The 23,907-nt window shown below is 38.8% G+C and overlaps 1 protein-coding gene across 5 annotated transcripts in view; it reads right to left on the bottom strand.

Annotated features, from left to right (window-relative positions):
* Window positions 1–23,907, bottom strand: part of LOC121889117 (phospholipid-transporting ATPase ABCA1-like) — a 186,770-nt gene that overhangs the window by 145,554 nt on the left and 17,309 nt on the right. For all 5 annotated transcript variants that reach the window (XR_006093442.1, XM_042400827.1, XM_042400825.1 and 2 more), the window contains one exon: window positions 969–1,098. Coding sequence is in view for 4 of the 5 variants with exons in the window: in XM_042400827.1 (XP_042256761.1) it covers window positions 969–1,034 (66 nt within the window). In the remaining variant the exon portion in view is untranslated. The remainder of the gene's footprint in view (window positions 1–968; window positions 1,099–23,907) is intronic.

Here is a 23,907-nt window from a genome sequence, read left to right as displayed (position 1 = left end):
GGAAGCTGCTGCTGCTGCTCTGCTAATGTGCTGCTTTCACAACTCCGACTACGCAGACATGTAAGAGCCAAAAGCAGCTGAAATCAGTTGAAGTGTAATCACTGAAAGCGTATGAAATTTTGACTTCAACTTTAATCCATGTAGACACTTGAACTGCACGTTTGTGTGTGTGCGCACTGCAAGTAGTTGCGCTAACATTTGAAGATTAAGAACTGAAAGCAGTTGAACTGTTCTGTAAAATGTAGGTGATGAAAGCAGTTGAAATGTCAGTTGAACTGTGCAATTTCTTAACTGTAAGCAGCAGAGATAGTTTAAGTACTATGTAAATAGTTTAAGTGAATTGGCTTGTGAGAAGTGACAGCAGTTGAAATGTCTATTTTGAGAGGTCAGTAGAAGACTAAAGATTAGTTGATAAGAGATATAAATACAGGAATATGTGTGCATTGCTGACCGTGACCACACTGGTAACCTTTTTTTCTTTTTTTATACACTGCAATGACACTAAATCCTTGGATAACATTGCTGAGGACAGACTGTGACAGTAAATTGGTAAAAAGAGCCAGAAAGAGTATTTGCCCTTCAAACAAAGCATTTAACAGTCGTCACTCCCTATCCCGTTTCATTAAGCCAAAGACTGGCTTTGTTAGAACTAAAATACAGGCAATGTGACATAATGTGCAAAAGAGATAGATCTCCAAAAATTGAAGGTGACACTTTGAATTGGTCTGCATTAAGGTAAGATTGTTCTTGTTCTCTAGTGGGAGAGTTAAAGGCAGCTTACATCTATAGGAGACAATTTTCGTAGTAAATCCCTCCTATTACCTTCCCCTCCCATGAATAACTTGGTTTGCCCTTGATAACACAACCCTAGGATAACACAACCATATCCTCATTTTCCCTCCATTGCTGACCAATTTTTAGCAGATACACGTTGATTTGCAAAGGGGGGTTGGTGAGCACAAGTGTACCTTTTGTCTCTTCCGGAGAGTGAAGTTCTTCCACAGGAGCAGAGTGAACTGCGTCAGGAGACCCATTACGGCTTATCCTGGCAATATCCTGCCAAAGCGTCGCTATGGCAACTGGCCCACTTAATAAACCCTGGAGGGAATAAAAGGCAGAGTTTGGTTTTAATACAGAGGAGCAATGCATCTTGGGGGAGTGCCACTAATCATTCACTTCCCCAGGCCTTGGGGCTTATGGTGCTGCACCTGTTCTAAGAATTATTATCACCTACACTCAGCAAAACCCAAGACAGGGCTATGTCTCAGCGTGTGGAGGTTAAGCCATTTGGATCTACAATATAAGAATCTTTATTTAAGACCATGTGGTTGTTTTACTTGATGTACTGCTATAGACTGTGTATGGAGAGTGTACTGCATATAAAACTATCAGGGTCAAAACCCAACCTTGTTTCTTTTCCTCTTAGAGGAGGATAAGACAATGTGAACTGTGTGTTCTGTCTCATTAACCACTACTTTGCTACATATTTCCTGTCAATTAATCAGTCTTTTTGGTGACCAGAGTAAAATAAATCACATAAACTATATGGGCAACTGATTACTTTTCATGTAGCCCAAAGATTACTGTAAAGTATTTATTGCAGGTTTTACTAGCCACTGAACAATGATTACACAGATAATAAACAAATAGATCGACCATGGTATTTTTACACTTAGGCATCAAGTATGACCTTTATTTAAACTCCACAACTGACAGAATCTCTTTTGACTACAGTTCATTCGTGCCATGCGGCTGCAAGCCTAATTATACAATTGGGATGTTTAAAAATTTGTAGTTTCCATTTCAAATGTATCTGTGTGGGAAGTTTGTGTCCTATCTGTAAAGTAAAGTTTAAGCAATGGTAAGAATCATTCATATGCCAAATACTCTTTTGTATAAAACATGTAAATACATTTTCTGAAATGTGGTAAGAAAAGCTGTAAAGAATGTATTTATAAATTGTTAATATTCTATGGCCAAAGTGTGTTACCTGGCTTTAAAACATGTTGCAAACTACTTGAACTGATTTTCAGTGGAGACTTAAGATTAGAGTATGAGCACTAGGTGGGGAAGGAGGGGATGGGCTTTTTAGCCCAAGGGTAGTCCTGACAAATGTGCCACCTTTTAACGCTCCATTTCCTCTTTCTGTACAGGTTCCATCTTCCCTCTGTGTGTTTACATTATTTACTGCTACTTCACGGATGTTTTATTTACTGTCATGGGAAAGTTGAGGCTTCTTCACTTCCAGATGGCCAAATAAGTGTTCTAATGGGCTAAAGGATTAGAGTGCTGAAGGCCATTCACTGATCAAATACTAAATATTGGCGCAAGAGTAACAGACTAAGCATAGACTGTCGACTAACATTTTGTTTTGTTGGCAGTACCGATTTGTATTGTTGCGTAGGCCAACTGCATTGAGTCACGCCATTACTTCCGTTGTCAAACTATCAAATGCATTCCATATTTTTTGACATTTACCAGAGACTGCAGAAGGATAAATGTACCACACTCAACACCTCCTCCATAGCACTTTTTCTTGTAGTGCAGAGTTCATTATTTGCTTTAGCCTTCAGTTCATGGCTTACTTTGTATACCCTTGGATGGGGATGGCAGGTATGGAACTATACAAGGGTAAACTAGCATGAGTCTTTACATAGAGGCCTAGTATATGCATGAACACCCGACTCCATCAAATGCTTGTATAATTGAGTATGTACTGCATTCACTTGCACAGCTTTCAAGCCTTGTCTTTTCAAACGTGTAATGTGGAAGAGAGGGACAGCTTGGTACCACCTCCACTCTGAAATCACGTCAAGCATGAAGGGTAAACAACATCTCTAAGAATATACTCAACCCATACGTCAAAAATGTGTGTGTGTGTGTGAGTTGTGTTCGTATCTGAGAAAAGAGATGTGTCTGTAAAAGATTGTGTGTGCGTATGTGTGTGTGTGTTCGTGAGTGATGTGGAAAAGCGCAGCTCCAGGACTCTTTTTCAATTCCACATCTAAAGAACAGATAACAAGTAACAAGAGAGGGTATGATTGTGATTTGCATTGCAGTCGGGAGTGTTACAAAACACAATGAACACAGTTCTCTAGAGAACAAAACCCATACAGTGTGAAGAGTGTTTTTAGATCGTCATTTTAATCTTCGACAAGGAGTACAGAGAATAATTGAAATAAGTTTGTTTTTTTTGTCACTTTTTGGACTTGTTTTTCACAAGACCGTGGCCATCAGGTGCTGGCATCAGCTTTTCACTGTATCATTAGTTCCAAAGAGAGCCCGAGAAAGAGCCAAGGAAGGGAGAAGAGGGGGGAAAAAAAGGAAAGTACTGAAAGGGTATACAAGTGCTGATGCATGCCTGGCATTTGGGAGACTATAGGGACAACAGAGCGCATTATTTCAGACCCAAGGATGATCGAAAGAGTAAACAGATATTTGTCATACAGCACAAGAGCAGAGGACAGCAGAGAATGTCTGTGACATTCGTTACAAGGGGGGTCAGTATAGCCCTCTGAAGGGTATAATAGTCCCTGTGTTCCTTCATTCAATCTGTCTCTTTTCTCTTTCTAACTCTAACTCTCCATCACAGGCCTCCCCTACAACCCCACTGCAGAAATAAATTATACTGTATCAGTCTCTTGAGGTAGGCTCAAGGACATATGTTATTTGTTTTAATTATAGGTACCGCATTCTGATGAACCTGGACACTCTCCTCTTTGAATGTTATATACAGCTTTTTTTTGTTTTATTGTTTTTTAAAAGTGAGCAGTTGGAGGGTTTTTTTGTTGTTGTTTTTTTTTCAATCACCAGCACAATCATGGATAAATCATGGATATTTAATTGCTGTACAATTTTAATCACCAGCATGATCCCTGACAGTTAAGTTCATTATGCAACAATAAAATAAACTGATTAAATACTCTGAGAGAGACATTAAGAGAAAAGAGGTACTCGAAATCAAAGTGTATAATGATACAAGTTGAGAGAAATGATCACAAAATAATATATAATTTTTTAAAGACGTGTTGTGCAGAAGAAAGACGAGGAAAAACAGAAATTATAAGACCTTGGTCGATGACAGTATATCTTAAAAATTAATTTTCAGCTATCATCCACAATTGCAAAAAACTGATGCTTATGATGCTGATGAAAACTAACGCTTGTGGTTTTTCATAATGAGCTCAGTATGATGGGTGGAGGTAGCAAGATAAAATAAATGTAATCAAAAAGTGTGTGAATTAGCCTACTGATAAGATGCATACTAAATAAGGACAACAATTTGATTCTGGCCGTGGACTTTTGTTGCATGACATACCCCTCTCTCCTCTCTACCCATGCTTCCTGTCTCACTGCACCTCAATTGCCTAATAAAATCCAAAATGCCAAAAATGTGTGTGTATGAAAACACTGATTTGATACATTAATTCAGTGTGGTTACAATGGATTCTAACTGTGACTCAATTTCATGATGGCAAAAAAAAGGTATCAAAACATCCGTACAAACTTTTCAAACAATGCTGTAATCCACTTCTCTGTCCGCTAATATGCTTGGTGATGTTCCACTCTTTTTTTCCCCCAAATTGTGGCTAAATGCGCAGCCATTTGTCACACTGTAATGCCACCTGTGAGTGACAGGATCACATAACCCAGTGCCCCTGGACTCTCAGACTGCACCTTTGTCACATCTTGGCCACTCTAGTCCAAGACTGGTGATGTAACTGTGTTTTGCACCCAAGTATCATCACATGTGTCCATCAACTAACTACATTGCTTTCTCCTTACGTTCAGTGCTACAACTATAGCTGCTACGCCTTCCTTTATCCTGTCTGATTCAGCTGTGGTTTTTGCATTAGTTTCAGCCCAAATGTCAGCAAGTGGTACCTGTTGGAATAACACATCTCAAATACAAATGGCATCCAGGTGCAAGGATGGTGACGCATCTGGCCTTGTTTGTTGGCCAAGGCTCAGTTGAGAGTGTTCTAGGAGTATTCTATCAAACTTAGACCTAAAAAGTGGGACATTTTGCAAAATAACCTTGAAATAATCTTCAGAAAAGACTCTAAAGAAGAAGTAACAGCATTAATCAAACAAGAACAGAAGAGGAAATATAATCTTTGGATTTTTTAAATAAAAAACAACCAGCTAGCTGTCAACTGCTAACTGCATCTGTTACCAACATTCCAAGGGGAAACTGTATTGAGAAAGCTAACAGAAGAGTTATTTTGTTAAAACAAGAGGAGAAATTAAGGGTTCTTTGCTGGTGGTATTCTCTCTCTCTCTCCATGAACTGATGTGATGGCGGTGCGACCAACATTTGTGCCTATGCAGTATCATTGTCCATGTCTACGTCTATGTCTTAGAGTGCAAGTGAAATATGTCTACGATCGTCAGTTTCTCTTGGATATTCGTAACAAAGACCGCTACGTGAGCTAAATCAGCTGAGCGAGCTATGAACGAGCTCTGCTATGCCCAGTGGACCCAAAGGAGACCACAACCTTGCCTGGAGGTGCGCTGGAGAGAAGACATCGAAAGCAGTGCGACAGGATGTGAAAGCGGGGCGAGCGTGGAGGAGCGCAAGCAAGGCTAATTGTTAACCCATACAAACCAGCAGTTCCAATAATCATGTTGTCTAATGTTCTCTGGACAGCAAAATGGATTTTATAACTCCCAATCAGTGCTGGTCACTCATTGACATGCAAGAGCTGTCTACGTTGCATTGAGACATGTAGTTTTCTCTAGAATTACACTTTAATGCACTGTGCTGCTCGTTCTTTTTTTGTTTTGTTTTTTTCTCTTGGGATTTATATGTTTGTATCATTTTTTAAAGGGAATTTTTAGACATACAGTATATCTTTATCCTTTCTGTTCTTGTTGCACTGCTGTGGGCTGGGAGGAACAGCATTTCATTTTTTTTGTGTATGCAAATACACAAGAAAATGACAATAAACTAAATCTTGAATCTCTAGACTTTCTATAGCAATGTACTATCAGCAGCCAGAAGTAGCTGCAAGACTCTCCTTTGCACTTCTACCTGACTTAAGCTGCAGTACTCCCCCCTTACTTATACTGGCTGCAGTACCGTGCTTTCCCTGGGGCATCTCTCTCACCTGTCCCATTGCCAGCATTGCCAAGCTGATAAAGAAAGAGAATTTACAGACCCAAAGATGGATCTTGATTATCTTTTAGAGTCCCACACTGGCAATATAAGTACAGATTCCACCTAGAATACAGTACTAGGTTTTGTAAGAAGATCGTTTCTTTTCTCAGCCGTGTCCCCACTATCCACAGCCTCACACAGCAGCTATGTATGCAATATGGCCAGTCTGCTTTATAAAGATAAATTACCTGACCTGACGATGAAGTAAATATTAAGTCATTCACAACCTTTGTTCTTATTGTGAACTTTCTCATAGGGGACATATAGTGTGATTGAGATTTAATGCTAGGAAAAACACTTGTAGTATTAAAATATTTAATATTTTCTCAATTTTAATTATTTTAAATTATAGATTGAAAATCAAACAGTGTCCATATCAACAATCAAACAAATGCACATTAAAAGTAGTATTACTGTTGCATATAGTGAAAAGAAACCATTTTTCATGCCTATCCATTTTCATGCTAGACTGACAAGGGCATAGACCCATAATTACTTATTAGGGCAGAAAAAGTAAACCATGCTAGAGACAATGTGGTGACATTATGCTTGTTGACCTGATATTAGTTTTGAAGATAACAATGACTCAGTCTGTACAATTTGGTCAAACCTTTATGAAGTAACCTTTTAGGGTGTTTATTTGGTGTGCTGCTTTACTTCAAGCCTGTTAAATGACTTGCTTATTACATATTTTTTTCATAGACCCTAAAATGGGAATCAGGTTTGTTGATCACAGCTGGTTTGTAACTCATATCTTAAAAACTTTGCTTTAAAAACCTTTTAACAAAGATTTTTGTTTGTGTACTGGAGTGTGAGATTACCATGTAATTCTCATACTGAGAAAGTGTTTATATACTGTACAGTATATGAAAAACACTGTAAACCTAACCTTGGTTAAATTTACCAGAACCAACTACAATTGGCAACCTGTTCCTTAATAGCAAATCTACATGTTACTAATGCTACGATGGTGGCATCCTGTAGGTGATTTCTGAACCAAATACTTCCTGGTAATCACAGAGACTGTGAGCTGTGACATTAGCGTCTGCTAAAATGCTATGACTGATATGTCAGTTATTACAGGTAATTAGTTTTAGAGAAGTTAATACTTCTAAGCTCTGGTAACTGTGCTTCCTGGGGCAACCTGTCAATCACTTTTAGCAGCTAATTACTCATTCATTAGAAACAAATGAAACTGATAAATAAATAAAATTATAGGATAAATGTTAGCACTTAATGAATAATTAGGACATGTCATTCAAGAGGACATTATTTTGCATATGTATTATACAGTTCAAAGGTACACCGTATGTGACTTCACTTCTCACTTGTTAAAGCGTTTCTGTGTAAATCATTTGCATGGAAGCAGCGTTGCTCAGCGCAAGCTAATGTTTTTCCTCTTTCACCTATGACTCAGCAAACCTGCCCTGTGATAATGAGGATATTTGAAGTTTCTATTTGGTCGATAGCAATACCCAAACACTAAACACTAAATACTTAAATTTGTTCTGTTATTGTACAACACAAAAGGTATCTGTTGAAATCCTGTATTCCCTTTCTTAGCTCCTTTATTTCTGTATTAAAAGCAGCCAGTCTGGAGGCCAGTATATTAAATGCTTTCAAATAAGATAAGCAGTTCTCTGAGCGCTCTATTCGATCTACTGCAGACAAGACAGGCAGAGGAAAACAGAGAGATACCCAGGCCTGAGCCTGAACTAGCCTCGGGAGTAGAGAGCAAGCTACAGTAACAACAACAACAACAGAAGAAGAAAGACAGCGTCACAGGAGGCTTGGCCGCAAAACATGTGTGCTGTTAGAGAAAACAAACTGTCAAAAGCAACCTACCTCCAAGCTGTTCAGTTTTCACCCATCAGCACATCTTAGGGCTAAAAGATAGATTTGACCAGTTCGACTGCCAGCCTTATGAGTAACACAAAAAACTTAACATCTCTTTCCCTGTGTCTCTCTCACTCCCTGCCTTGCTCACATGGTCTCTATCCCCTTTTGCCTAGAGTCATAAAGTATGCAAATGACCTCTGCTGAGCCTGTCGTAGCGACTGTAGCCACAGTAATACCACAGCCAGAAAGCACACAGGTGGTGTACATTACACAGCATGTTCCCTTAAGCTTAGCCCTGTAGCACAGCACATATGTCTGCTTCTTGTAGTCCTGTCTGAGTCACCTGACGAGGCGAGAGAGGGTGAACAGGAGCATTGCCCTACATTTCACTGGCCTTGTTATTGCGTTCACGGGCTGTGTAAGTTTGTGTCGCGGGGTGCCTCACAGTAAACTTTGAAATATAATCACCTGTTGACTTAGCGCTAATTATTCATAAGCTAATTAGTCCCAAAATTAATCTTTTTTTGAATAAGTGAAGCATCAATTAGAGAGGTTAGAGAGCAGATGGAATCATGAGAAGTGCGTTTATTTATCATGAGACAGTGCCGAGCAGGAAATGTTGATGATGTTGATGATCAACTGAATGCGTCACATGGGGGGAGCAACTAAGAGCATTGACTGTAGGGTTTTATAGCAACTATATAATTTGGTAACAAGGGGGCTAAGAGTTTATTATGCTAGGTGATAAAGAATAATACCAAAGGTGCGCTGGGAGGATATAATTATGTAGATGAGATGGGTGTTTACTAAGGAGGTAGACAGGAAATAAACAGATAAGACTCAAACTGGATGATATTTCTGTGTTCATTAGGAAATGTGTCGCAGAACAAGGATTTTCTTTTCAGACTAAATCTAAAGCGAGACTATTGCATAAAGTTCTACAATTTGTCATTCCCTTTTTTAAAGGAATATTACATTTGGTTGATATTCCTGTAATTCATGTGAAGATAAATTTTGAAACACCAATTTAAAGTTTTGAAAATTTTGAACTATTAAATGAGACTGTGAAATACCAGTCAACTCTTCGAGCAGCGCTACAGCGCACTGATACAGAACTCTTAAAGCAAACATGCAGGTATGTGAATTTCTGTCATAACTGCAATCAAATGTTCTTGTCCTCCCTGCTCTTTCAAACTACATGGAGAAAACTTTTTTTCTGTCCCTAACAAATCACTCAAGAGTCACGGTGACTTGTTCATGAGGTGTAGGTCCATACTCTCAATTAGTTACACTCATAGAACCCAGGTGAAACCTCAACTGCCCAAAAGTAATTGCTTCGACTAATGAAGTGCTGCTGCTAGAAGGTGCCAGCACAGTGGAGTACACCTGCCGTTCCCAGGTCAGTAAACTCTGTATTAGTCTAGCCATACTAATGAAAAACAAGGTGCGTATTTGCAACAGCACTACCATGTAATTTGTTTCTTGCATACCTTAAGGAACAAATGATAATGGGAACACTACCTGAACCTGACAAGAAGAAATGAGCCAAGGGCTACAGACTGAGGAGCTGGATGAACATACAGTAAGTAAAGCAAAGTAGTCAAAAAGCTATAATGAAAGCAGATATTCAGCATAGCAAATAGTAAATTTAATGGTTTCCACCTCTGAGGAGCTCAACATCGGTACATTATTTACTGCCTTTGGGATGTCTGTGTAGAGTGATGGGCAAGTGATTTCTCATTCTGAAGAGGAAAGCAGAGCGCTGAAATTATTTACAAGCTGTACATGCAAAATTCTGTACAGGATCAAGTGCTCCTGCAAACTAGCTTACATGGTAAAATTTAATGGGGCAAAACATCAAATTCATTGTCCATATGAAAAAGTGAGATGAGTAAAAGAGCAGAGTGGAAAGTGAAAGGGTTGTTGTGTGCTTGTTTTACATTGTACTGTACTTCAAACACACAGCAAGAAGAGTACCCTCTGGTGCTCCAACTTTCACACCTTCCACACCATCTCACAACTTACATTATTACAGCACTGACGTTTGCTATGATCTACAGCAGAAACAATATTTCTTATTACATGACCCGGTGCAAAGAATAAAAAGCTCCTTAGCGATCCTTGTTGAGTTTATTGCCAGCTCGTGGGTACTCAAATACAGAAAAGTTCACCAACTGACTTATTTATGTGCATCAAAGTTCAAGCTAGAACTATTACTTGGCTAAATCCTTGGGTGCTTGCATTTCAATCAATTTCAAGATACAAAATATACAAAATAATCACAGCCAAATACCCAAGTAAGTCTAGTCAATATCCCAGGCTGCTTACTGAGAACTGGGGGGGGGGGGGGGCCCCGACCGAACACCACTGACAGCTCCCTGAGACTGTGTACTTGCAAACTAGCTGGCCTCCTTCTGCCCTTGTTACAATTTCTTTCTCCCTATAGATGAAGTGATGAGTAAACACACAGGTGCTTGTTAACCATGTTCCTCCAGACAGACTGGACAGATGATGGACACTTGGCAGGGATAAACATAAGACAGTCCTATAGGATCACAGTGGGATTCTGGCTTTCTATTCTGTGTTATGTCTTCCTCTTTGCAGGTGGAGAGTTGTACTGGGAAAAAGAAACCAGAAAAGTTGAGGAAAACAAGTGACAGCCTTCCACAACAGATGCTGTTGCTTCTTCCTGACTGCCGGCCACTGGTACAACTGTGTTTGTTTTGACTTCAGCCAGCACAGCCCACACAGACTGTGCAGAGGCAGAACAACACTTTCTTTTTTTAAACTTGTGTAGTCTTGTTTGACATCACCAGTGTATGGACTGCAGTGAGAACATGGTGTAAGAAAAACACCTTGAAATTTGATCAAAGATTGTTCAACAGCCACCACCAGAAGAAAGACGGTTTCAATCCCTCTGGCAGGGATTGAAACTGTCCAACACTAACTAGCTTAAAAAACCAACAGGTTGCTGTTACGAAAAGGCAGTGCTGCAATACCAGGAGGAACAAAAAAATGTATATGCAGTACTGTGCAAAAGTTTTAGGCACTTTAGATGTTTAGATTCTTATCCATCACGCAATACTATCAGGGTGGTGACTGATTGGTCCTACATTTATTCTGAAAAATAGCAATGACCCCAAACATACAGCCAGAGTCATAAAGAACTGTCTTCAGCAACAAAGAAAACAAGGAGTTCTGCAACAGATGGTATGGCCAACACAGAGCCCTGATCTGCGCACAACATGGCGACTGTGGTGGATGACGTGCTGAGCTCTGCAACAATAGCTGAGTACCTTATGCTATCTTTACAAGGCCAGCTGCTCAACAACTTGTTGAACTAATAGATTTTGACAGGCATACTGACAATTGGGGATTAACTGCCAAGATAAGAACTTTGATGGTCGAAAATACCCTAAAAGAGAGAAGGTTTGGAACCAAGTTGCCTCCCCTCTCCTCTCCCTCCACTTAATGGAACAGCTGTGCCAAGCGCAGCCAGAAAATCACAGAGCTTGAAAAACGAATCTCTCAACTCTCCTAGATATAAGAGGATGAAAAACTTATTGACACTCTGCTTGCTGCTTCCCACGCCACTGTCCTGGAACCAGCTGATGATCAAATCCAGGGACATAATGCATGTTGCAGAGCAGCTTTCGGATATAATGAGCCCCACGCCAATGACTATGTAGACACTATTCCTTGGTCCAGCCCGAAACAACTTGAGTCCAAAACCACAACGGATCTGGATATATGATACTGGCTAAACAGGGGAGCAAGACCGAACACCTGTTCTACCCCCACAGTGTCAAACCCTGAGCTCTGGACAGACACTGTCTGGGGTAAAATAAGAGTCAGAAACAACAAGCACAGTTCCACTTATGTCTCACCAGAGGTTCAGCTGGAGAACAGGTAAATTGTTGTGGACAGGCTGCCTGTCGGTGAGCCCAATAGTTATGCCACAGCTAGCATTAGCACCACTCGCTCAGAAGCTAACACCGAGACCCGTGCAGCCAGTTAAGCCCGCGAGAGCATCTCTCAGTGGCATTCGGAGGTAAACAACGGACCAAAAGCCACTAAAGCTAAGTCATCATCCAAAAGGACATCATCACAGCAGAACATGCACCAGACATGCGAAAAAGATGCTAAACCAGGCAATTGTTTCACATAAATACGACATACATGACATATTAAGATTGCTTTTATATAAATGTAACCTCACACTAGACAAAGCCTAAAAGGTATGCCGACATCTGGGCCAGCTGTATTTTCGAAGTGAAATTTGTCTGATAATGAGGCCTTCATGAGTTATTTTGTGTTGTTAGATTTAACAAAACCAGTTCTGTGAGACTGTACTTAGGCATAGCAGTGTTTTGAGCTAAATGCTAACATTAGCATAGCAACATGCACACAATAACAATGCTACCATCCTGATATTTAGCCGGTATAATAACTAGTGTTGTCACTGTCTTAGTTTAGCATGTAAGCATGCTAACATTTTCTAATTAGCACTAAACAAAGAATACCTGAGACTGATGGAAATGTCATTAGTTCTGAAGATATTTGATCATAAACCAAAGCACTGGACATTAATATTGGACCTGGTACTAGATAGGAGATCAAAGTCATCAAATTAATCTCCTGGGCACCATGGATATCTGTACAAAACTTCATGGTAATTATCAAATGGTTGTCGAGACATGACAAAAAAAAAAAAAAATGTCAACTTGCTGGTGGTGCTTGACAAAAAGACGGGAAATCACCAAAGTCCATAGGCCTCTTCTTTTGGGGACAATGAAAATTTACTGGCAATCCAACCAATAGTGAGTCCAGTAGTGATATTTCAGTCTGGATCAAGTTGTGAGCCAATATTGCCATTCCTAGAGCCATGCTGCAGCAGGGCTAAAAATACTGGGTTGCACTGCATGTTTCATTAGAAAACTGATCAATGTTAACATAACAGCCCCTTAGAAAGAATTCTTTCACATAAATACGACATACATGACATATTAAGATTGTTATTTCATATAATCAGTTCAAAACCCAAAGATATTCAGTTTAGTATTTGACAAATATAAGCAGCAAAGTCCCATATTTGAAGAGCTAGAATCAGAAAATATTTGGAAACTATGATATTAAAATGAACAATTAGTATATTATCAAAAAGTTGCGGATCTGTGAAGATTCTCATTCATCCAGGTCATGGCTATCCAGTGAGGGTTGAATCGAGGACAACTGGACTTGGTTGTAGATAATCTAAGACGTTTCACCTCTCATCCAAGCAGCTTCTTCAGTTCTAACTGTCTGGTAGGGAGTCCCAGGTATTTAACCTCTGTGGGGTTGTTAACAAGGTCATTGATACTACTTGGTTCATTAGTGCTCCTGGCTGTTGTAACGACAGTTGTTAGAGTCATTGTGGTTACAACACCACTTATCCCCCACCTACAATGCTGTCCTTTCATCTCTTCCCAGACTTAACAACCATTCACATTTGGCCTTGTGACAACTCCAACAACGTCGTTTACACTTGGCCTCAGGTGTCTCCAACGACTCGTACAACTGTCGTTACAACAGCCAGGAGCACTAACGAACCAAGTGGTATCAATGACTTTGATAACGACCCTACCAAGGTTAAATACCTGGTATTCCCTACCAGTCAGTTAGAACTTAAGAAACCCCTTGGATGAGAGGCAAACTGTCTTCAAATATCTACAACCAAGTCCAGTCCTTCGATTCAAGCCTCCTTGGATAAAAAGTTGCAGATTAAATGTTTTGATCAACTAATTGTTTCAGCTCTAAATCACATGAACACTTTCTATGCTAATGATGGGATGGGAAAATGATGATAAGCAGTTTGTTACTGGACTAGTGACTCCTGCTAATTGGTCTAACTGGGCATATTGCATTGGGATAAGGGGGGCCAGCATAAACCTCTGCACATATTATGTTGTCTGGGTAAAGCAACTTGCTGACAGCTGAACATGATTAGTGAATCCATATGTATTGGAGGAAGCACATGGTTGCCTACACATCCCCAGGCCAACAGTGGGTGTTAGCAGCAGCCTTTAGCAGGTACTGCAGTGTTTGAGAGACCGGCCCTACCAAATTAGACAGAGAAAAAAAGTTTTCTCCGCTGTGCATATGGACAGACCATGATCAATGGGCTAACAGTCCGCCAGGCCACAACCAGGTGTGACACCTGCTGCCATGCTGGCGTGGAGAACCACAGGAATAATAATGCCAAGCAAGCCATTTGCCAGCATAGTGATAGAGCCAAAGTCAGCACCAGTGTCATCTGCAATAGTTGGTGCAGCTCCATCAACTTGACTAGCTGTAGCGCTCACTTGTATTGGTGAATATTTTCATCTGAAAAGGTTTTTAACAAGTCTTTTGGGATCCTGGGTGCCATAGCGAGTATGTTATCAATAGCTCAACTGGATGATATTAACTCTGTTATACAGATGGCACTCATGCCAACATTGACTCAAGCGAGACGCAGTGCTGTATCTCTATGTCTTTTAATAGCCCTAGTTTGAACAAAATACTCAGTAACCCTACAATTTGATCCCTCTAGTGAAATATGTATGCATTTTATGTTCTTCAAAGATAACTGATTTACCAATTATAAGGGACGGACATGTAACTATGGAGGTAACTCACATAGACAAGAGACAAATAATATTTATGTTATCATCTAAGCTATTGTTCCAAACTTTTAACTCTAAAAAACATTTCCCAAATGTACCACATCACAACGCTTTACAGTCTTCATTTTCAAAGCAGGGAAAAGACAGTCCAACATTTGCAACAAAGATAAAAGCACCACTAATGAGAATTTCTGCTTTTTTATCTTTATCCCTCCTGGAAATATAAGCTCTGCTTCACTGTGGAATGGCATGTCTGTGTTATCTGTAAATACCTAATTTTCAGTCTCAGAAGCTAAGTTTAAATAAACAGGTAACTCAACATGAAGAACCACATAAATAACACAAGGTTAAATTTTCATTTAAATCCAAATGACAAGCAGTCAGGACCATCAGGATTCAAATTCACTGCATATGGTTGTTAATCTTTATACCAATTCACCTGCCAATCAGTCTCTAGAATGCTAATATTAAGGCACACATACTTTAATGTTTTATGTCCTGGTATATATTATCACTCTTTTTTTCTTTTTTTTTTTACAAGCTTCACACAATAGGTACACAGCATAGACTTGGTGGTGACATGATGTGCATTATTACAAAGTGTCTAAAGTCAATTTACTTTAGCACACTCATCCTTGAACCTTAATCCTAACCTTGAGCCTTATCTTAATTGTTCAAACAGTGTTTCACCTAGGTCTGACAGATACATGTAGGTGTGTCTGCATCTGTGAGTGTTTCTCGGTTTTCAAAATGTTAATCATGTAGAGCTTCACTTAATAAGCCCTGTATGCTCCTAGCAAGTGAGATCTCTGGCCTCTATGACACAGAAAAAGTATTTTTCAATTTATAGACCCAGCTTGACCATTCCGCAAGTCATTATCTGGAGTGTCACACAGATTTTGGCATCATCCAGAAAGATTGATGGTAGAGGAAATCTTTTACTATGAATAAGTTTAAGACTCAATCTGTTGCAGAGTTGCTGCAGAGTAGTCTGAATGGTCTTTTTTTCAAATACAGATGGCAAGAAAATAAGTAAATATATAAGTGATTATGTGAAAAAAATCTCCCAACCGGGTGAAATCAAGTAACCTTAGGCCTAAATTTGTCTCAGCATGATCGAGCTTAGTGACTTTGCACAGGCAAAGTGGCAGTTTAGTTGATTGTAAGCAGATTTTTTTCCAGTCCGAGTCCATGCAGTAATTTCACCTTTAGGCTTTATACATTGTGTTTTGCTCCAGGGCCGAAGTTCCCTTCACCCTACTCAGCAGTTGGCTTGGGTCTTGAGGAGCATGCTCAGAACCGAGTGGACCCATGAAGACATCTACTTCAGTCACAGGGATTGTAGTAGAACCTGATTTACATGCTACAAAAGGTAATATAGATATTTCTTCCATAAATTAATAATAAAAGGTCAACATCAATTATAAAATAACTGGAAATCAGTGATGCTGTAAAAATGTGAGTAATTTGGTCTCTCTTTTTAAGTCGAAAGTCATTCTAAACTAGCTGCGGGGGATGAACAGATCAGAATATGAAGATCTACAACACTCAGTACAAGATTAAATATAAGAAAAAGTAACTTTTTTTAACTTTTTTTAAAAAAAACCTCATTTGGAGATGCCTCTTAATGAAACAGTCTGGATGAAAACAAGACTGAACAACCCTTTGGAGCTTCAAAATTCAAACCTGAATGAAAGACGACACCCAAGTTCCTGGCAGCTAATTTGACATTTCTTGCAGAACGTTGAGAATTTGATGGATAACAGAGAATGCAATTAATGAGAAAAAGATTCAAAAAAAAAAAAAAAAAAAGCTGTAGAAAGTTTTAAAACTTAAAAATTCCATCCAACTCTTACTATCAGCTAGACAGTCTTTTGAGTATAAACTCCAATTGTGTCACTGAGTTTTACAGGCAAGAACAGAGAGTATAATCACCATAGACCAGGCCTATTCAATGACATATTCAGTTGAGCCAGATTTTAAAACCATGAAATGTATATGGGCCAGACATTTTCAGCAGCATTTTTAAAAACCTTTTTTTTAGCTTGTAGTAATGACAAATTTTAGACAAACACAAATGAATGTGGTAAAAAAATAGCAACATTGTTTCATCTTTGAAATAAAAAAAAATATTTGTGGTTGCATATCTGACCCAGGAACATCACAAAATGCAGAAACAGAATAAAAAAGCTATCAGTGCACAGAATCATAACAATCATAGCAAGTGGCAATTACAGTAACCAATACCACACTCTATTTCTCTCTACCAGTACCTCCATGTATGTCCACTAAAAGTGACACTGATAGGCTCAGATTATTATAAGTGTCTGACAACATCATGGAAAGGACCATATAGAGATTTTTTTTTTCTTTACCTTTCGCTTGATCCAATCTGTTTGTTATTGTGTCTGACCAAGTCTCGCTCAGGGATAAGTCTCATTCTGAAATCTCACAAGGGTTTGGTTGTTGCAGAAAGACAGCTAAATATTCAGCCATGAGTTTGAAGATCTTTTAGATAACACTAAGCTACGCATTCTGCACACCAACAAAACAAACTCTTCCCAGCACTCTCTCCAACTCTCACTCACGTTTCCACTGTTATCTTCCTGAAACAACTCAACTCTCACAAGATTTCAGAGTGAGACTTCTCCTTGATCAAGACTTGGTTAGACACAATAACAAACAGACCGGATCAAGCGACAGGTAAAGAAAAAAGTTTTATTCCTCTGTAGGGATCCTTTCCGTAATGTTGTCAGACACATATAATAACAATCTGAGCCCGTTAGTGGCAAAAACGGGCACTTTTAGTGGACGTACATTGAAAGGGCGCAATTCAGTCAGGCGGATGTATGTGGTTTGTCCAAGTGGTGTTGCCATACCTAGCTGTCTAAGATGGCGGGCCCACTTGCGCATGCACAACTCACATTGCCAGCTGACTGAAATCCTGTAGTGACTACAGACTATAAAAAATATGGACGTAGTAACCATCACCCATTGGTTTGTGAACTGCCAATTTGAAGCCTCGAGTATAGCGATTTGACCATCGCCTTCTTGGATTTGGCCGTCGCCATGTTTGATTTTGGAGCCAGACGTGACTATATTTGGATGAGAGGGTTGAGCTGACCACAGCGCTAGCTGCTAGGTCTGTTAGCACAGTGCATTTACAATCTATGGTTAACAGTGATCATGCTAATGCTAATGCTGATTTTCGCTAGCAAAAAACAGGCCTAAAATTGTTAAAACAAAATGTACTCACCAGAAAAATTGATCATCCGACTCATTGATGGGTCTTTTATTAAAACCAAACACTGAACAAGACTTCTGGGCGATCACTATGTTCAATCAACTTCAGTGAACTGAAAACACACTGCGAAATAGCAGCAGCTATGCCTATATGCAATGGTTACGTTACGCAAGCAACGTTGTCACCGTTGTATCACCTTGTCAATCACAACGTAGCCACGCCTTAAAGCATACACTGCTTTTTTGTCAAATATAAATTAAATTGGACCATATTTTACAAAATGAACATCATGCTGTATTGATGAAGACTTGAGCAATTGAGATCATAAATTCGTAAGGAAACAGTTTTCTGAGGTAATAAATCAAGAGAAAAGTAGGGTCATTTTCTCATAGACTTCCATACAATCAGATTTGTTTTTGCAGCCAGTGGAGTCGCCCCCTGATGGCTATTAGATAGAATGCAGGTTTTGGCACTTCCTCATTGGCTTCATTTTTCAGCCCCGGAGGTTGCTGCTTGGTAGTGACAGGCAGAATATGTTTCTCACATTGGTTTTGTTTCCTAACTACTTACCGATTTTAGACCACAGCCGCAGTGCTGTAACTATTTAGGCTACACTATAATGTGCTATTAACAAAAATATTTTTTGTAAAATGGCTGCCAATTGAATAGGCCGGCTATAAACAACAAAATAAAAAATAAATGACAATGCTTCTACCTCCATCTACCCAGGTGTTAATATTGATGATCTTCATATTGCATCAGTGAGTTTCCAAAATCACAGGACCACCTCAGACATACTGTATATATTGATAGTTGTAAGCCTCATGTTCCCTGGTATATTGCCTGGTATGTACACATCTTTAACAGATTGAATCGACAACTCTATTACCACAGTCTGTTAAATCTATCATATTATTCTAGTGTGTGGCAAATTTGAGCTGGGGCCCAGACAGATCTGGCTCTACTGCACAAGACATAATCATTTTGACAGCAACGTCTAGTGTGTTTTGATGATATCCCATTCATCAGCCTCAGCCTGTCTCAAATAATTCCTTCTGCTCCTCAGAAGTTCTGAATAATGGAAAATATATTTTGGATTCTCTTAAAATACTAAACAAACAGTAGCTGGATGCTACTGTAGGTACTGGTTGGAAGCTTTGTCTTCATTGCAATCATTTAGGTGACTATTGTTATCAATATTAAATATCAATTATAATATCGTATTATTGCTGATCAGCCCCCTATACAAAATATAAGACCTAAAAAATACCATAGGGTTGATTCAAAGCCTCTTTAACACAGTGTTATATATTTTCCTCATAAGAGAAGTATTTATTGCTGGGCGGTTGTATTGGATTGCATAATTATGTGCTGTCTACTTCCAGTGACATTTCCAACAATGTGAAAGTGCCAGCAAATCATTTCTTTACAAGGCAAAATAAGAATAACAACTCATTGCGTATTGATTACTGCCAACTGAAACAATTAGTGGAAGGCATCTTGCCCCCGATCTCTGCAATGTGCTTGGAACTGACTTGCTGAGATAACACTGCCCTTTTTGAGCCTTTTCAAAAGGATCTTATACATTTGAAAAGGATGATGAGGTCACTGGACGTTTTGCACTCCAGACCCTTATTAAAAGTATGAATGGTGTTACGCATGCATTGAAGCATGCCTGAACAGAGGGAACCGAGAAAAGTTTTCCACATCACATCAGCACACAAAGGCAGTCTTGGTCTGGAGAAGTAATTATTTGCACTGAATGGCCACATATATGTGAGGTCTAGACAAAGAATGACCTGAGTGATGCTTATACGTGGTGTCTCAAAGAGATCAACCAGTGTTTTGTTTAAAAAAAAACCTCACCTGGATAATAAAAAGCAGTCTTTGACATATTTTCAGCTGTTACTCTAGGTCAATGAGGAAAGACATATTGCGTAGTAAGAGACAAAATCAGAACCCAGTAATGAGGTAATGAGTAATAAGGGATGCACACTGAAGATTTTTTTTTTTATTTGAAGAGAGACAATGCATATTAATCAACATTCAAACAAATGTTCCTGCCAAAAGGCTAGTTTTCATCAGCAGTCCCAGCAATAAAACAGGTAATAGAATTCAGTCATTTATTGGTTAGGGACACATCACAAATCGACTCGTTTGTAGCTTCTATCTTTCTTTTTCTTCCCGTTTATTTTCATGTATTGTGTGAGTGTCTTGGTTCAATATCCAATTATGTTACCAAAACTTGGAAGACGGGACATCGTGTTGAGGGAAGAAAAAGCGATTGTCTGATTATTGACACTAGGAGAAAATTAGTTTTTCCCCATTATTCAGCATAAAAAGTATTCACAAGCTGACAATTCTGATGATATTGAGTCTGAATAGATTTTAAAGGCAACATCTTTTAAGGGTTTACTTTGCACACTGTACACAACTTTGAAATTGACATTATTTATCATACCGTAAAGCCTTCAAAGTGAATTAGTGTTTTAATTTGGTGAGTAGTGTGCTATGCCCACTGTTTATGGTTCCACATTGACAAAAATGGCAGAGTGCTAATGGTAGGCCGTGTTCCCGGAGTAAGCACTCCACCAACTCAGACACAAATGGACATGTATTATTGTCAATTAGTACAACCGTCATACCAGTTGTTAACCTGCTTTTTTACACTTTTCAGAAATGAGGCACAGATAAGATGTTGCGCTTCATTAAGCAAATCATTTAACCTTTAAGTTTTTCAGTTTATTGCTGTCAAAAAAACATAAAATGGGTTGAAAAGACGTGGGCTCTGCATTATAAGGCTAAGATGATCTAAGTCCCTTTGTAAATATATGGGCAAAAAAATGAAAGGAAATTAAATGCCAAATTTGACAGACAATTTAAGAGACGAAATACTGTGATTGAGCTAAGTTCAAGTTGTGAGGGGAAAATGCAAGCATATCAGGACATAATATCAAGTGTTTTCTTTCCACGCAGGGTGCAGCAGTTCAAGTTGTTATGGTTTGATTTGTCTTGAGGCTGCTGGGGCTTTTAAGTTTAGCCTTGATAAAGGTTATAAAATAAAGACTATCAAAAGTGGGAATTCAGCAATCAGAATTAAACATGTTTCTTAATATTAATTTAATTCCATCCAAGACCTTACATGAACTTCATTCTGTGACAGGTAGCAAAACAAAACAAAGGTGTTAAAAACTGAATTTCTGTTCAGAACAAAGACATTTAAAAATCATCTTGCACATTAGACAGTCACTATAGCATCATCCTTATTTTTGTAAGATTTACTTTTGATTAATTACTTTATAAAACTGTGTGTGAGATAATAGTCCACACCATTTCCCTTGGAAAATCACACACTATACTCACAGTACAAACAAAAAACATATCCAGTCATTTGACTGTCAGCCAAGTCATCCTAAATTTTCAACTTTGAGTCAAGCCAATGCTTGATAAAAATGCTCCTAAAAAGGTCTAGCATCTGAGCAAAATAATAATTAAATGGCCGCTAAAACTAAACTTTGATGTCTTAATTTGTCGTGGGTGCTCTCATACCTTAAACAAGGCAGCAATATGTCATCTGACATCGTATTAATACCATATAATGATATGAATGAATTTTTGGCAGGCTTCAAGGTTTTTTAACGGTTCATGGGGATGTTGGAGTGGGGACAAGCTTCCCCCCAGTGGTGCCTATAATCTACTGTATATTCAAACATTCTGTTTCAAAACACTCCTTTAGAAAACCTGTCAGGGAACTAAAATGCTCTTTGTCTTTGGTGGCAATAATTTCCAACTTGCTGCATTTTTCTAGCAGTGCTGCCATTGTGGTGAGTGGAAAACAATGGCTTATCTATCGTGAACACACCGTGTCATGTGTGAATAGACATGGGCCTGCTCCATACAGGAGTCCTACATGTTAATGCCAAAAACCACGGTCTTACTCAGATATGTGCACTGAGCATTGTTCAGGTTCCATATGCAAAAAAAAGGACTCAAGATGCATTGCAAGAGAGCTGGGCTGCAAGACACTGTTAACTCATCACAAAATGCCACACATCCACAATGTTCCTCAACCTATTCTTTACAAAAATATGTCCAGGGTAACACAAACACAGATGTTATAAATTGATCTCAGTGTGATGTAACAGTCTTTACCTCTAGCTGAGAATACAGGAAATTGACTTGTATCTTTTCATGCTGTATTTGAGAACAAGATATTGCTCTGATTCACCTCACTGCATGAGGTAAAAGAGTCGATAAAAGGTGGATAAACTGGCTAGAGGACGTTTGCACAAGCTGCATCAGTCTCTTAATAAAGACCAACGCTGCAACACAGGTTGGTGCAGCATCTGCATGCATGGCATTTTCCCTAGACTACATATAGTATTTTCCTTGCAATCTACTTGTGACTTCAAAAGGTAAAGATAAGTCATTCCCTGTCATGTAAATATATGGTATATCTGCAATGCACCAGAGTGCTATACTGCACCAGCAAAAGAAGAGATAAAGTATTACACCTTTGTGAAGAGTGGTTTTTCACTATTTCACTTAGAAAAACCTGTAGCATGCACACGTACAGTTACATCAGTTCTGTCCCTCGTCAGATATAAACAGTTATCACTCTATGGGTAATTATGTTGCCTAATATAAGACATGGTTGCAGGTTGGTAAACCACCACTTTACATAAGTGTAAAGCAAAAGGTCAACACAATGTATTTTTACCTTCCATTAGACACTCTTCTACGGCTTCTTTCTTGACATATTTTTATCTAGTCTTTCAAACTGTAATGCTCTGGGTGACAATGGATTTCTAAAAGGTTTGACCTTGGATTCACACCTTGTGCAGACGGCTCAGGCTGATCGAAATTGCTCTCTGTTCAAAGTCTGATTGGCATTTCAAAAAACAGTCAATCGATTTGCCCAGGTTATTTCCTCCACTGTGACACACTCCCCAGGCTGTTATCCCAGCAGGAAGTTGACTTGTAGCTTGACGTAAGGGCAGGCAGCATGAGCTAGCTAAAACCATGACATTACAAGGCACGGTTGAACTAAAACAGCATTGGTGGACAGTTGCTGACCAAGACATAGAGCTGTATACAAACACACAGGTTGAACTGCATAGCATCTCAACGATTAAGAGGATGTTCAGAAGAGGAAGAAGAAGAAGAAAACAGGAACACCCAGACTACAAAATTCCCATAATGATCACAAATGCACAGTTAAGTGCTGAAAATGTATAGACACCCACGATGCCCACACTGTTTATCTTTAGAGATCCCTGACTAATAATATATCTGCTCTGGCAGTATGGCCTTGCTTTCCAACAGTGAGTAATGATGCTGTCCCATCTCTCACAGGATATGAACAATAGTTAATTTATGAAGCCTGGAATCTGTCTTGTCTTCACTTAGTTTTTAGGGGGGGGGAAACTAAACAACTTAGCAATATGGTCACCTTTGTCTACTTATGTAAATGGTTACATCTTGAATCATGCAAATTGAGTAACTTTTTTTCTCAATAACAATAAAATAGAAGCTAAATAAGTAGTCCACAAGATAGCGTGTCCCAGATTCAAAGACATCCTGAAAAACCTGAGATTTACAAGGTCCCAGAGTAACAAATTCTTTAGAAAAATACAAAAGAGCAGCAGTACATAGAACAAATTTAACATATTTAGTGTTTATATGACAAAGTGCTTGCTACACAATACATATGAGGTATTAATTTGTCCCACTGGCAAATCATAGACACATATACCCTGTGGAGTTTTCAGTAGTAGCACTATGCAGTAAAATATATATATATATATATATATATATATATATATATATATATATATATATAGTTTCTTAAACCTCAGAGACACATAAAGTGCATTTCAGTGAGAAATAGGGATGGGGTTCGATAGTATTTTATCAAATTCAAAACCAGTATTGAGTCCACTTATCCCACTTTTTCTTATCAAAGTTTTCCTTTCAACATATGCTATTAACTAAAGGCAAAAATGCAACCCAAAGATGTC

Source organism: Thunnus maccoyii, chromosome 22 (assembly GCF_910596095.1).
Source record: "Thunnus maccoyii chromosome 22, fThuMac1.1, whole genome shotgun sequence".
NCBI classification, from domain to species: Eukaryota; Metazoa; Chordata; class Actinopteri; order Scombriformes; family Scombridae; genus Thunnus; species Thunnus maccoyii.
This window is presented reverse-complemented; position numbering and strand designations above follow the sequence as displayed.